General features: G+C 40.0%; 1 protein-coding gene across 1 annotated transcript; it reads right to left on the reverse strand.

Annotated features, from left to right (window-relative positions):
* Positions 1 to 458: 458 nt before the first annotated feature.
* lrrc32 (leucine rich repeat containing 32) lies at positions 459 to 9,036 on the reverse strand. Its single transcript, XM_041952862.1, has 3 exons — positions 8,825 to 9,036; positions 7,017 to 7,110; positions 459 to 4,874 (listed from the first exon to the last, which is right to left on the reverse strand). The coding sequence occupies exons 1-3, from the start codon at positions 8,974 to 8,976 to the stop codon at positions 3,033 to 3,035; spliced, it is 2,088 nt and encodes a 695-aa protein (XP_041808796.1). The 5' UTR covers positions 8,977 to 9,036; the 3' UTR covers positions 459 to 3,032.
* Positions 9,037 to 13,416: the final 4,380 nt, after the last annotated feature.

Below are 13,416 nucleotides of genomic sequence, written 5' to 3' on the forward strand. Positions count from 1 at the left end.
ACTTTATGCTGCTTTCAACTTGTGAGTTTCCCCCCTTGTCTTATTTTTTGTACCAAGGTATACTTTATTTGTTGATTATATTTTGTATTATTAATCTGAATCTGCAAAGTAGCCAAACTAAAGTTATCACATAAATATTGTGGAGTAAAAAGTACTATTTGCCTCTGAATTGTAGTGGAGTAGAAGTATAAAATAAGAAAAAATGGACATACTCAGGGAAAGTACCTCAAGCTTGTAAGTAAGTACAGTACTACAGTACTCCACCACTGTTTGTTTGAGAACACATTTACATTATCACCATCCATGAGTATGTTTGTTTCCAGCTCTATTTTATATCATTGTAAATTGAGTATCTTATGATATCATATGTGATATTAGACTGTTTAATGAATATTCTGTGTTGCGTATTAATTATTGTTCAGGTAAGCATCAATAAATATTCAGCCTGCCTGTATGATGGCTTATCTCTAACAGAAGAAGAATTTATTAATATACAAAAAACTAATATTAGACTGTCCGAGGCAGACAAAAGTTCAGTAATCAAGAGACAAATGTTAGAAAATTACATTCAGTTTAATCTCATGTCGTTGAGGGCTGTTTCTTCACAGACTTCCTTGCTGGCTTTTTATTGTGATAGTTATCATCATGCACTCACAGTGTGCTTAAAGACATAGTTCAGCATTCTGGGAAATACATTTTTTCGCAGAGAGTTAAATGAGATTGACACCACTCTCATGTCTGTATGTAAGACAATTAGCTTATTTTAAGCTAGCCTGTTTCTGATGTCTCTAAATTACATGTTAGGCAGATTGGTTTACCTTTGGAAAGCCAGGCAAGCTGTTTCCCCATGCTTACAATCCTTGTGCTAAGCTAAATGGCTGCTGGCTATAGCTTTATATTCAACAGACAGCCATACAGTGCCATCAATATTCTCATCTAACTCTCTGCTAGAAAGCTCAGCCATATCATCACCATATTGAAAAACATGTAACCATAGTCTGTGTCTAACTGCAGGAAACCTGCCAAACTCCGAACATTAGAAACATGTACAGAGTGAAATATCATTTCAGGGCCTTAGCTGAATAATGAGGAGAAAAGAAACTTAAACTAGGCTGTTGTGTTCAGAGGTTTACATGTTTTTGTTACACAAATAATGTCTCACACAGTGTTTAAGTGTAGAAAATTCATTTGGTACAAAATATTGCTTACATTACAAAATAACATCACAGGATGAGAAAAGATAACTTGACTTGTAGATAATAACAATAATACCTTTAGGATAAACACATTAAATATGCATGAAACTGTAGATCCCAGTGTAGCCCACTACATTACAGCGCTGGATTTCATATTCATGTCTTTATTTAGAAAAATACAGTATCTTTATTTTATTTCTGTATCTGAGTGTCACAGTCAGTGCTTAGTCCAACTTTTATCTTCAACCTCAAAGCATTTTGAAACATTGTCATATCAAATCAATAGATATTGTGTCCGGGGGGAGCACTACAGGCCTGGGATCAGTACTGAAAACATACCATTTAAAATGTCCATCTTAGTTTTTGTAATAAAAATATTATTAATTTCTTAGTGTTAACAGTCACAGAACACGACACAATCACACAAATGAGAAAATGAGACACAGAGAAAATATAAAGTGCAAATTACATAAAAAGGTAAAAGGACGGCTTTGATTGCTTTCTAAAAACTCTTGTGGACAGTGTAGAGTTATCTCAGACGACTCTCAACCTACACACAGTATACTTCATCTAATCATACTTCATCATTCATCAATAGAGCATTTTGTTTCATGACCTTTTGTAGTGTTATGTTCTTTATTCTTAGCTTGAAGGGAAATTTGACTGAATGTCATTGAGTGAAGACGTCTGACTTTGTTCCACTCCACACTATTTATCTTCATTTCCCAGAACGTTTCTTTTTAATTTGACCCTTAAATGTGTTCATTTGCTTTCTTGCTGAAAAGTGCAATAACTATGGAGCCACAGCCAGCAGCCGGTTAGCTTAGCTTAGCATAAAGACTAGAAGCCGGGGGAAACCGTAAATCTTTCCAAAGGTAACAAAATCTGCCAGCATCTGCAAGAATAATTAACGCATTATCTCATAGCAGTTTTATTATGTACTATTTCTCAGCTGCAGTAACTTCCTGGAGTTACTGTGTACAAAATAAACAAAATTTTAATATGTGAGTAGATTTATTACCCGTGGACAGAACTTAGCTAGATGTTTCCTCCTGTTGTCTTTCTTTGTGCTAAGCTAAGATAGCCAGCTGCTGCCTGTAGCTTTATATTTAATTTACAGACATGAGAGTGGTATCATTCTTCTCATCTAACTTTCAGCAAGAATGCAAGTGAGGGTGTTTCCTAAAAAGTAAAACTATTCCTTTAACATTTTCCATCTGTATTTCAGTGTGGTCTGTCAGTGGAGAAAAATGTCAACATGTTGAAATGCTTTAGTGTGGATTTTTCATTTACATTCAATAAAATGATGGTTAGCATGAGGCTTGATAGTAACACCACGCAGGAAACACCCCTGCTGTAGCCATAAGGCTCTATGGTTGCAGTTCCTGAAATGGCCACTAGACTGCTGACTGCAAGAAGTCCATTTAAAAAGTCCAAACTTCTCTTTCGAAATAGAAGGAGACAAATATTTTTCACAAGAAGTTCTCGTGTCAATTGTTTGTCTATTGTATAGTCATCATCTAGGGGATATTGTGGCATGGCATCATGTTGTCTTGACATGTTGACCATTTGTTGTGGTTGCCTCTCAGGCATCTCAGTTTCACCCAGCTTCTTCGCCTTTGACCAAATTTGGATTAATTCCCTCTAGTAGCAAAGATGGTAGTGGGAAACCCAAATCTAGGCTTAAAATTGTCTCTTCAGAAGACTTTGGGTGACATCAGATGCTATATTCATGTTTTCTGACTGTCTTTGGTTGAAACCACCAACCTCCTTGTGAACAGATATTGGAAAAGTCCCAAATGTTAATTCCTTCATGGCCCTACATGTTCATTCACATTACGCGCTAAAGCTTCGGTTGTGCTTTCGTTTCCTTGACTGGCAGCATTTAACCAGCAGCCCCAGCACGATCATCACAAGTAACGCTACGAGGACGACAGCAATGATATAGTTTTGGATGCCTGCTCTGTGACACATTTCCTGGGTCACGGTTTCGATATTGACTGGTTCCGAATACTCCTCGTGAACACAGGTCACAGTCGCGATGTCAGGAACCACCACAGCTGAGTGCTGCACCATGTGGAGGAAGCCGAGGTTGCTGCAGCAGCTCAAAGGGTTGGAGCCCATGTAAAGGGTTTTTAGTGAGTGCTCCAGAGCGAGCATGGTGCTGTACTCCAGGGTGACCAGGTTGTTGTTCTGCAGGTTTAGTGACTCAATGGAGGACTCTTTGTTCCACATAGGCAGAGTGGTCAGCTGGTTGGTGGACAGGTCTATGTGTTTGAGACTCCTCAGTGATGACAGGTCTGTGTTTAGATTGGAAATGTTGTTTTCCCTCAGGAGGAGGTGAACCAGGGAATGCTCCAGACCAGAGAGAGAGTCTTTGTCCATGTCTAAGCCCGGGTTCAGGGACAAGTCCAGTAACTTCAGAGGGGTGTTGGCAAAAGCATTTGCAGGCAGAGTCCTTAGATTGTTTTCAGAGAGGTTCAGGTACTGCAAGTTTGGCGTGGAAGTAAAGGAAACACAATCTGGAGGATCCTGGTGGTTTTGGTCTGAGGCACAGATTTGCAGGTTATTCTGCTGGAGCTGCAGGTGTTTGACACTTGGAAGTCTTTGAAATATTTGATGGTCCAGGGTGGTGAGGTCGTTGCCTTGTAAGAAGAGCTCTTCCAGCAGTGGCAGAGTGTTTTCTCCAAACGTCAGACTCTGCAGTGAATTATAGCTCAGATTGATGATCTTCACTGTCTGTAGGAGACCTTCATTTGTTGTAGAAAACGAGCTGATACAGTTATTGCTCACGTTCAGGACCTCGAGAGATCCCATACAGTAAAAAAAGGACTCTGGTAAGCTTTTAAGTTGGTTGTAACTCATATCCAAGTATCTCAGGTGATTAAAAAAAACATTTGTCTTTTTTCCTGGACTTCCTGTGATGTTGACGCTCTGCAGTTGGTTTCGTGAAACGTCCAGGTGTTCAAGCACATTGTTTCTAGGGAGAAGAGGAAAGTAATGCATTTTGTTTTCACTCAGGTCTAAACGCACAAGGTCGTAGGAGTCTTTTGATTTCGTGCTTTGGAAAAGCTCCAAGCTGTTCTTGCTGAGATTGAGCACTTGTAAGTTACGCAGATTGAAGTCTGTGATGCACGTGATTGAGTTTTTGGACAAATCGAGTTCAGTCAGATGATTCAAGGAGTCAAAAGCTCCATCTTCGATCTCCAAGATGACGTTATTGTGGAGGCTGATTTTCGTCAAGGACGAGGATCCACTGAAAGTATCTTGTGCTATCTTGGTGATGCTGTTGCTGTTGAGGGAAAGGTTTTCCAGTGATGGAGAATCAGCCAGGAAATAGTCAGACATTCCTGTGTACAGCCCATTGCTTGAAAGATCAAGTGACTTTACAGCTGTAAGAGGCCCAATGTTGATTTTGGAGAGAGCGAAAACATTCAGATGATTCCTGGACAGATCCAGGACTTTTAGATCAGTCATGTCTTTGAAGAGCCCCGGCTGGATGAAGTGGATCTTGTTAGAGTGAAGGTTCAGATGATGGAAGCCGGTGTGGTACGCTAGAGTTTCCTGCGTGAGATTTTGCACCTGGTTACGAGAAAGGTCCAGCATTTGGACGCCATGAGGAAGGTTGACTGGGGCACTTCTAAGGCTCAGATCGCTGCAAAACACATCCATCTGGACCTGGACGAACAAAGACAAACACACAAGCCTGATTATGTCGGCGTACTGCCAGATTGCTTGACCATGACACAATACAGACCTATTGTTTAAAGCATATGCGGAGGGTCAATTTATGAGTCAGTGTATCTGCAACATGTTCTTGGCAGCAGCACAGTCCTCTGAGGTTTATGATAGTGAGTTATTAGAATGAGAAAAAAAACTTTTCACAATGGATATTTCTCTTTAAATTAATTCTGAACCGGATTTAATGAGGGGTGATAGCTCTCGTTCTCAAGTTCTTCAACCAAAAACAGCTTTAAAACACAGATCTTTCGGTTACACCCCACACCTTTATTACCAACTCAGTTTCTCTCATCTTCTCTCCCTTTTCCCTTAATAAATTCCAATATTTAAGTTTAGTTTCTAATTGAAACCATATGGCCAGAGACCCCCCCCCTGTCCAAAAACAGCTCATAAAACTGTCCTCCTCTGCTTTCTCTCTGAGGCAGAGTACATTGAGCTTCTTGGCATATTTGTGGTATCCTGAAAGTGGCATTCCTCGTTGCTTACATGCCCGCCATAAACAAACACACTGATTTATTCGAGAACTACTGCAGGGCGAAAGGTCTTGTATCTGGTATTATGAACGAATCAGGCCTATCTTTGAGAAAGTCTTGTTGAAAACTTGTCTTGTCTTTTCTGTGTGACTTCTGGTGTTATCGGTGATATATACAGACTGCTCGTGTGGAGTGCAACTGCTTACATTCCTAAAACGTAAGCCTTTGTATGTTTAACATCTGATATATGTGTGTGGGTTTACGTCTCATTAGTCACAGTACTGCTGTAACAAATGAGACCTCTTCCTAGCGTGACTCTGGTGTGAGAAGATGGGGGATGAAATCCTCATATAAATCCTTGTTTTTGTTCAAAAAGTTCAGTGAAGTTCAGCCTGCAGGTAATAACACTAAAAATCCTGGTTCTGTTTTTCACGCCAAATCTATCCATCCGTTGCTGTGACGACGTGTTACTATGACAACTGCCAACCAATGAGCTGTCATCACCTGCCAAAGCTGTCACATTAATTGCACATAAACAGAGATTTTTAGAATGAAGTGTTAAGAGTTTTTCTTTATGCTTATTTCATAATTTATTATTTCCTCAACTACTGAACTCAAGTACAATTTTGAGGTACTTTTACTTCATCCTCCACTTAATTTAGGAGTACAATATAGTGCTTTTTATTTATTTGACAGCCACAGTCATACGTGGCTGTCGTTCTTTTGTGTTTTAAGAAAATGAAAATAGAAATAAATCTTGTGGCACTACTGGCTGAACAGGACCTTTGTTTTGTGCTTATTATAGTTTCTGGGCATGTTCTGACTTAATTAGATAGTAACAGTTCATAGATGACAGAGAATGATGCAGAGATGGTGAATGACATGCTACCCAGATACACACTACTGCTCGGCCACAGCCGAGTCTGTGGCCAGTTTCAGTAACACCTAACGTCACTGAGTGGTTTCCTATCACTGCGGCTGCTGCAGTGATTCAGCCAAAAGCCACTTCATTGAAGCTCTTCGACATATTTCAATGTTTGTCTTTCCTGGGAAAAGAAAATCCTCCAGCATCACAGGAAGTGATGCTTCTTACATCTCAAGTTCGTTACACAATTCAAACTACTGCACGAGAAGCCAAAAGTAACTGATTCACCAGAAACTCCAAGGAAAAGATGTCACGGTCTACTGTACGCACTGACACTGCGGTCACCCCTGCAGCGTAATACAAAAACACTTCCAGATTTTCTTCCAGTGAAGCCAAATAATGTTTCACTGTCCAAATATTAAAACCTGAAGGTCTGACGGCAGCACGGTTCAAGAGCTAGAACTAATAAACCAGATCTGCACAGGTCAAAAGCTTTCAAATAAACTCTCTGCCTGCAGATAATCTGAACATACCTCGAGCACCTGATGGATTTGGTGCCTCGTCTCAGTTGCTGTGGGCAACCAATGAAAATAAACCAACGGCGGATGAAAAAAAACACACGTATTCAGTATTTATTTAACTGGAAGTGTGAGGAATGTGTCTCGGTGATGCTGTACTTAAATGTCAAATTGTCACTGCTGAACCACGACTAGACGTGTCTGTTTATCAGGCTGTACTTACAACTTGGCATGTAGGGAGGTGGCGGGGAGGATGCGTGGATGCCGCCACGCAGCTGACCAACAGCGGGAAGAGCAGCTGGAAGCCGGCCATGGTGCTGCAGCAGCGAGAGTCCAGATCACAGGCGTTAGAAACACATGAATGCAGGAAGCGTGCTGGAGGTGATACGACTCAAAAGGGAAGGAAGAGGGAAGTAGCCCTACCTTCTGTGTGACATGCGGACCTGTGACAGGGCTATTTATGCCCGCTGATACAAAAGGGGCTTTTTGTTACTTGTGACATTTCTGTGTACTGTACTGCACTCACTAGCTGCAGAACTGGTAGTACTGAGAAAGAATGACTAAGCAAATGAAGCTAAAGGGTTTCCGTGAGTTCTGAGTAAATGTAATCAATTCTGAACTGTAGGTTATTGTTTGGAAACAGAAAAAGCAGAGATCGTTCTGTCGGGCCTCAGTGAGTCATCTGTTACGAGACACAAGTTCTGTGCCTCGTTATTTTGTGGAAAGTCACAAAAATATTTCCTGATAGGTTCCCCTGAACAAAACACAACAACATGCAGCCTTGCAGGGCAGACAGTGTGGGAGTAATTAGCACTGCGGTAATGTTAATACCCGTGGGGACAATAAGGACGTGGAAAATTAGGTCAAACAGAAGAAAAGACTCGGTCAGGTTTTTAAATTTGAGATGTTGGCAGATGTCGCTCTGAAAACTCGTGACCTGTAACTTTTGTCTGAGTTCAGTTCATGTGAAACTTTCCCTCGACCCTCATGTAAGACCTTCACACAAACACAGATTTGCTCTTCCAGATAGATCGCAGTGCTCTCTCGTGATGATTGTGAGCAAACGCCAACTCTGAGCCGATGAAGAGCGCTTGTAGCTGCATAAAGTGCACATCTTTACACACATCTTTATTTAGTGCGACTGAAAAGCATTTGGATTTGCTGGCAGTTAAAAAGCAAGTTAAGCTGCAGAACTTTTTCTTTGTTCTTCTCCCGTTAATCATCTCCCGACCCCTCAGATTTATCTGGTGACTGTTTGAAGGGGCCCGACCCTCAGGCAGGGGACCACTGGACTAAACTAACTGCATATTAATTAGTTAAAACTGACACCTCCACGAGCTGCTGGAGCTGTAACATGCTGTTTACACATTGATGCATCACAATTAACCATCTAATAATGTCATTTATAATAAGACATCACTCACAGCAGATGTTCTTCTACAGAAACAGGTACTTTTACTTTTGATACTTTGAGTACATTTTGCTGATAATACTTGTGTATTTTTACTCTTTTTTTTCAGTGGAGCTGAAAATTTGAAGCCAGAGGATGAGGAATACGGTGAGTAGAACTTGCCTTGCTGCCTGTTTTTAAAGTGAAATATCTTTGCTGTGTACACACGGCTTCATTACACATCAAGCTTTTCACACTTTCCTGCCTCTTAACTGCTGATTTTCCATCTTTGTTCAATTATGGCCACTTAATGTACAGTTGTGTTAGTAACTAGAGGTATTTAGATCCTTTGCTTGAATTAAGGTAACAGCACAATGATAAGAGATTTGTATCTGAAATATGTATTTACATTATGTTTATGTAAAATCTTGTAACTGATAACTGATAACTCTTAGAATGTGGAACTTTAATTGTAAAGGACCTTCTTTATATTGTTTTACTGGTACTTTTACTGAGTACTTCTTCCACCACTGCGTTTGTCACCATGCACACGTACTCCACCAAGCAGCATCTGTTCCCACAGTCCAGTCCAAGCGTCCACAATCCAATCCATGCAATAACAACATGCTTGAAACGTTTACCTCACTCTCAGCTGATGACTAATCTTCGTAGTGCCTCCTGACCATGTTGATTTCACATCCTCGCCGCGCACACCCACCCACTCACAGATCGATATTAACCGAGCGAACACCGCAAGCCAAAAGCTCCTCTCAGCTGACTCTTCCCTCCACATCTCACGGCTCCGGCTGCTGTCCAGCCATCACATCCTGTGAGAATATCCTGCATCGCTCGGCCTCGTCCCCCCTCCCACTGTTCTCAGGGAAATGCCTTATAAGGGGGTTGGGAAGTCAACTTTTATGCTCCACTTCAAGGGGACACTTGAAGGAGAGGAGGAAGAATACCCTGTATTAATCCTAAACTTGGACCGTTTCTTTAGAAATAGTTTGGATGTTCTCACACACCAATCTCCATTTGGAATTTGGGCCATTTTAGTACGTTTGACCACAAAGCCAAAAGTTCACAGTATGCTCAGCCTTCCATATGTTCATTATTTTTTAAAACAACCTTTTATGGATAAAAAGAGAACGTGTGGTCGCTCCACATCTCCACCCAGGGAGAACAAAACGTCAGCAGCAGTTATTGATGGATTTATAAGAATTTGTCCGCCCGTCGGATACGTGTGGGTGTGTTGAAAAATCACACATCCTTTTCAAGACTGTGGGAGTGAGTGTGATTTTGTCATGTGGCTTTTCTCTGTTTCGCCCCACTGTAAACAAACAACACCGTAACTCTAGTGAGTGAGGCCAGTTAGTACATACAAACAGTTAGCTTCCAGACTACAACTGTGTGAACGTCTGGACCAGCTGAGAACATCAATGAGCACAACTTTCTCTTCCTTTAGTGGAATCTGTGCCAGAGGAGCCTGAACCTCTGACTGCTTCCACGTTTGACGATCTGAAGCAGGAGGTCACCAGAAATCACCGTTTTAATTTGGCTGTGTCACGATGGGCCGACTTGTTTTTATAGATTCTACTTAAAGTTAAATGTTTTTAATAAGGAATTAAAAATCTTGTTTATACTCAACATCATTTCACATTTTTCACAGCTTTAAACAGCAGGTATTTAATATTTTCATGTTCTGGTAGGCTGCTGTTTCTATAGAAATGTGCTCGCAGCTGACATGCAGTGGTGGAAGAAGTATTCTCTTATACTTCAGTAAAATAAATAGTAATAACATAGTGTAAAAATAATAGAATAAATAGAAGATTAAAATAAAACCTGCACATTCAACAGTCAAAGTACTAAAGTTTAATCAGTAAACACAACCCTGACATAATGTCACTTTAAAGGGTCATATGGTGAATTTGTGGCCTCTTTACACATCCAGCAGACCAACAGAGCAACACGAGCTTCCACTCTCTTTTAGCTCTGTTTTGATCTCCACCGACTCCTGAGGGAAACCTTTTTCGCTGAAAAAAGAGCAGCAACCTTGAAGAAACAGTGACGTTGTGCAGTTAGAGCTTAAAGATGCTGCAGCACTGTGCAGAGCTGAGTGAAAATCCTCTGTGGATCCACACTACAGATGCTACATATAGTATTCATTTAAGCCATTGATGATGTAAAAACATTGATTCGTGCATCAGTGCAGGGTGTCAAAAGTAAAAGTGTTCACTTTGCAGGAAACTTGCCTCTGCTATCATTAATGTGTGAACTATGGAAGCCGAGAACAGCCGTGCTTACAGTTGTTTTTTAATGCCGTTTGGCTTTTACATATATGATAACGTTTCATAGGTACTTATCTTAAAAAGTAACTGAGCTTTAGCTTTCACATAAATGTAGTGGAGTAAAAAGTACAATATTTCCCTCTGAAATTATGAGGAGTACAAGTATAAAGTAGCATAAAATGGAAGTAGTTAAAGTACAAGTATTTCAGAATTATACCTCAGGTGCATCAGTACAGTACTCGAAGATAATGTACCCTTTTTATTACTGACGTACAGCAGTGGACAGTGTATTCAGATCTTTTCCTTTGGTAAAAGCAGCAAAATCACAGTGTAAAAATACTCTGTTTTCCATTTTCTTATATTTTCTTCATACTCCTTCTCTTGAATTATTTTACAAATATGTTCAGAACCGGTGGAGGACGTATTTTAGATCAGAGCGTGTAATCTAAAACAGGAGTTTCCTCAACAAAATGAACGTTAAGTATCAAAGTAAAAGTACTCATTATGCAGAGAATCATTCCCCATGATTGTTGCATATTATTATCATAATTATTGATGTATTTGGTCGAGTTGGAGCCGATTTTAACGACTTTACATCGTTCACAGAAACAGTCTCAAGAAGAAGATGAAGAAGATGGTCTTCCTCTGCTGATGAGGGCAGTGTGATATGGTTGAAAGCTCCAGTAAAAGCTGGTAAGTGGACTTTGAGTTGTTACTATTTCCAGTGTCACAGCTGAACTTTGATACATTTGATGTAAGAAAACACGAGTGAGACATCTTAAAAAAAAGCTTCGAACGCAATAATAAAAGCTGGATGGATAAATCCATCTGCAGGACGACTGAGCAAAGGTCATGTGCTGATGAAAACAGTGTGATGTGGCTGAGAACTGTGACAGATACTCTGTTAGAAGTAAAAGTCCTGCATTCAAAGCTGACTTCATTCATGTGTGGAAAAAGCTAGTAAGTGAGCCTTGAGTCAAAGAACTGTTCCCAACATCAAGTCATGTCATGACGTGATGTTTTGTGTATAATCTAGTGACTGAAGCTTTCAAATAATAAAAAAGTACATTATCTCCATCTGAAATGAGGTGGAGGGAGTAAAAGTACCTCAAAGCCCACCGGCACAGCTGACGTGCATCTAAAGCTCTGTGAGAAAGATTCAAATTAAAGTAGAAATGATCAAATACGCGTATAAGAGGAAGTCTTACCTGCTCTCCTCTGCAGTGTCTGAACCTTTGCAGCCGCTCTGGTTTCACATTCATCTTCTCATCCTTCATTAGGTTTTATTAGTGGTGTCATGTGTTCACACACACACACACAGCACTTCATGGCTTCATGTTACAAATAAAGCACACCACATGATGCACACCTTGCTTGGGGGATTACCCCCTTTTATTCACCGGGATTCCCAGACTTTTTGTTTTCCTTTACATGCCGCTCAGCTGAGCACCGCCGCTGGGCTCGTGGCGCTTTGTTTGGTTTTCCAGATCTTTGTTTCCTGGAGGGAGACGGTGATGCAGCTGGATGTTTTTCTGACCAGTATTTAATCAGGGCCTTACCAAGTCCAGAGGGAGGTGTAGTTTTTCTACCCTGTTAATTCTCAGTTAGATCAATTCTGCCTCCTGCTGCTCACACTCACACACTGCAGGTCGTTCCAGGAATCTGAATCACCGCCTGCTCTGTTATTTGCAGTGGTGGAAAGTAACTAAGTACTTTTGCTCAAGTACAGTACTTAAGTAAAATTTTGAGGCACTTGTAATTTACATGAACATTTCAATTTTATAGAACTTCATTCTCTACTACATCTCAGAGGGAATATTGTATTCTTACTCCACTACATTTGTGTGACAGCTTTAGTTACTAGTTACTCATTATTATTATTATTATTAATACAAAAGTCAACAGCGGAATTATGATGCATAAATATGTAATAAGCAAGCTGACAGTATGTAAAATAGTTGAAGCTACAACATTAAAGTGACAAACAAATGAATGCATTAATAATTATAATCCAGTGACATAATACATATTATTCTGAAAAAGCTCCCCATAAAGAGTCCTTTTGGTATTTTAAGTATAGTTTTATCTACAGTTTTGAATGCAGGACTTTTACTTCTAACAGAGTATTTATCACAAGCCCATAAAACACTGGGAACCACGGCTGTAGAACATGAAAGAAGCACATAGGAAGTGACAGTTTGCTGAGCACAGCACACACACACACACACACACACACACACACACACTGTTTTAGTGGCCTACAGGTTGTATATAATGTAATGACTCCAGCTTGATTCCTCTGTGGAGGATTGTGTAAATATATCCAGCAATTGTACAGAATTTTTCTCTCATCATGTGGATAAATGACAGTTATCCTTAAAAACTGATCTTTTTTAAACATGCAGTTTTTATGCAGAAATGGAGCAAGTTATCGATCGGTATCAGAAACTGAACGAGTGCTTGTATTTTTAAGAAACAGTGCAGATGTACCAAAGGCAGACTTTAACTGAACACATCTTTCTGTCTGATGTTGCTTTCATTCACTTCATGGATTGTCGTGTATTTTGTGGCTGCTTGTTTTGCTGTAATCATCTCTTTTGTATGTTTGTTTGGTTCATTCTTTGCCTCGATTTTGTTTGATAAGTGCTAATTTAAACCATTTAATTATATTGATTATTTATTCGGTTGTGTTGCTGCTCGGTATTATCTATTGTGTTTTGTTTGTTTTTGGGTTTGGAACCAGCTTCATTTTCGTCTTGATGTTTGACTGTGATTAGCAACTGCTAACGCTAAGCTAGGTTTTCTCTGACATTTGTGCTCTACCAACAGCAGATTCTCCTCGCTGCACTGGTATTTCTTCTTCTTCTAAATTCATTTCTGATTGGTTTTCTGATGTTGATGTTGTGTTCAAGATGAGAAAATATGATTATATCAATTATGATTTAATA

Source organism: Chelmon rostratus, chromosome 14 (genome assembly GCF_017976325.1).
Source record: "Chelmon rostratus isolate fCheRos1 chromosome 14, fCheRos1.pri, whole genome shotgun sequence".
Classification (NCBI taxonomy): domain Eukaryota; kingdom Metazoa; phylum Chordata; class Actinopteri; order Chaetodontiformes; family Chaetodontidae; genus Chelmon; species Chelmon rostratus.

Bases quoted from the DNA above. Each gene is read 5' to 3' on its own strand.
- lrrc32 (XM_041952862.1), bottom strand. From the start codon at position 8,976: ATGTGGAGGGAAGAGTCAGCTGAGAGGAGCTTTTGGCTTGCGGTGTTC. The intron at 7,111-8,824 runs GTAAACGTTTCA...TCGCTGCTGCAG, and splicing joins AGTCATCAGCTGAGAGTGAG to CACCATGGCCGGCTTCCAGC. The intron at 4,875-7,016 runs GTAAGTACAGCC...TTGTTCGTCCAG, and splicing joins ACCTCCCTACATGCCAAGTT to GTCCAGATGGATGTGTTTTG.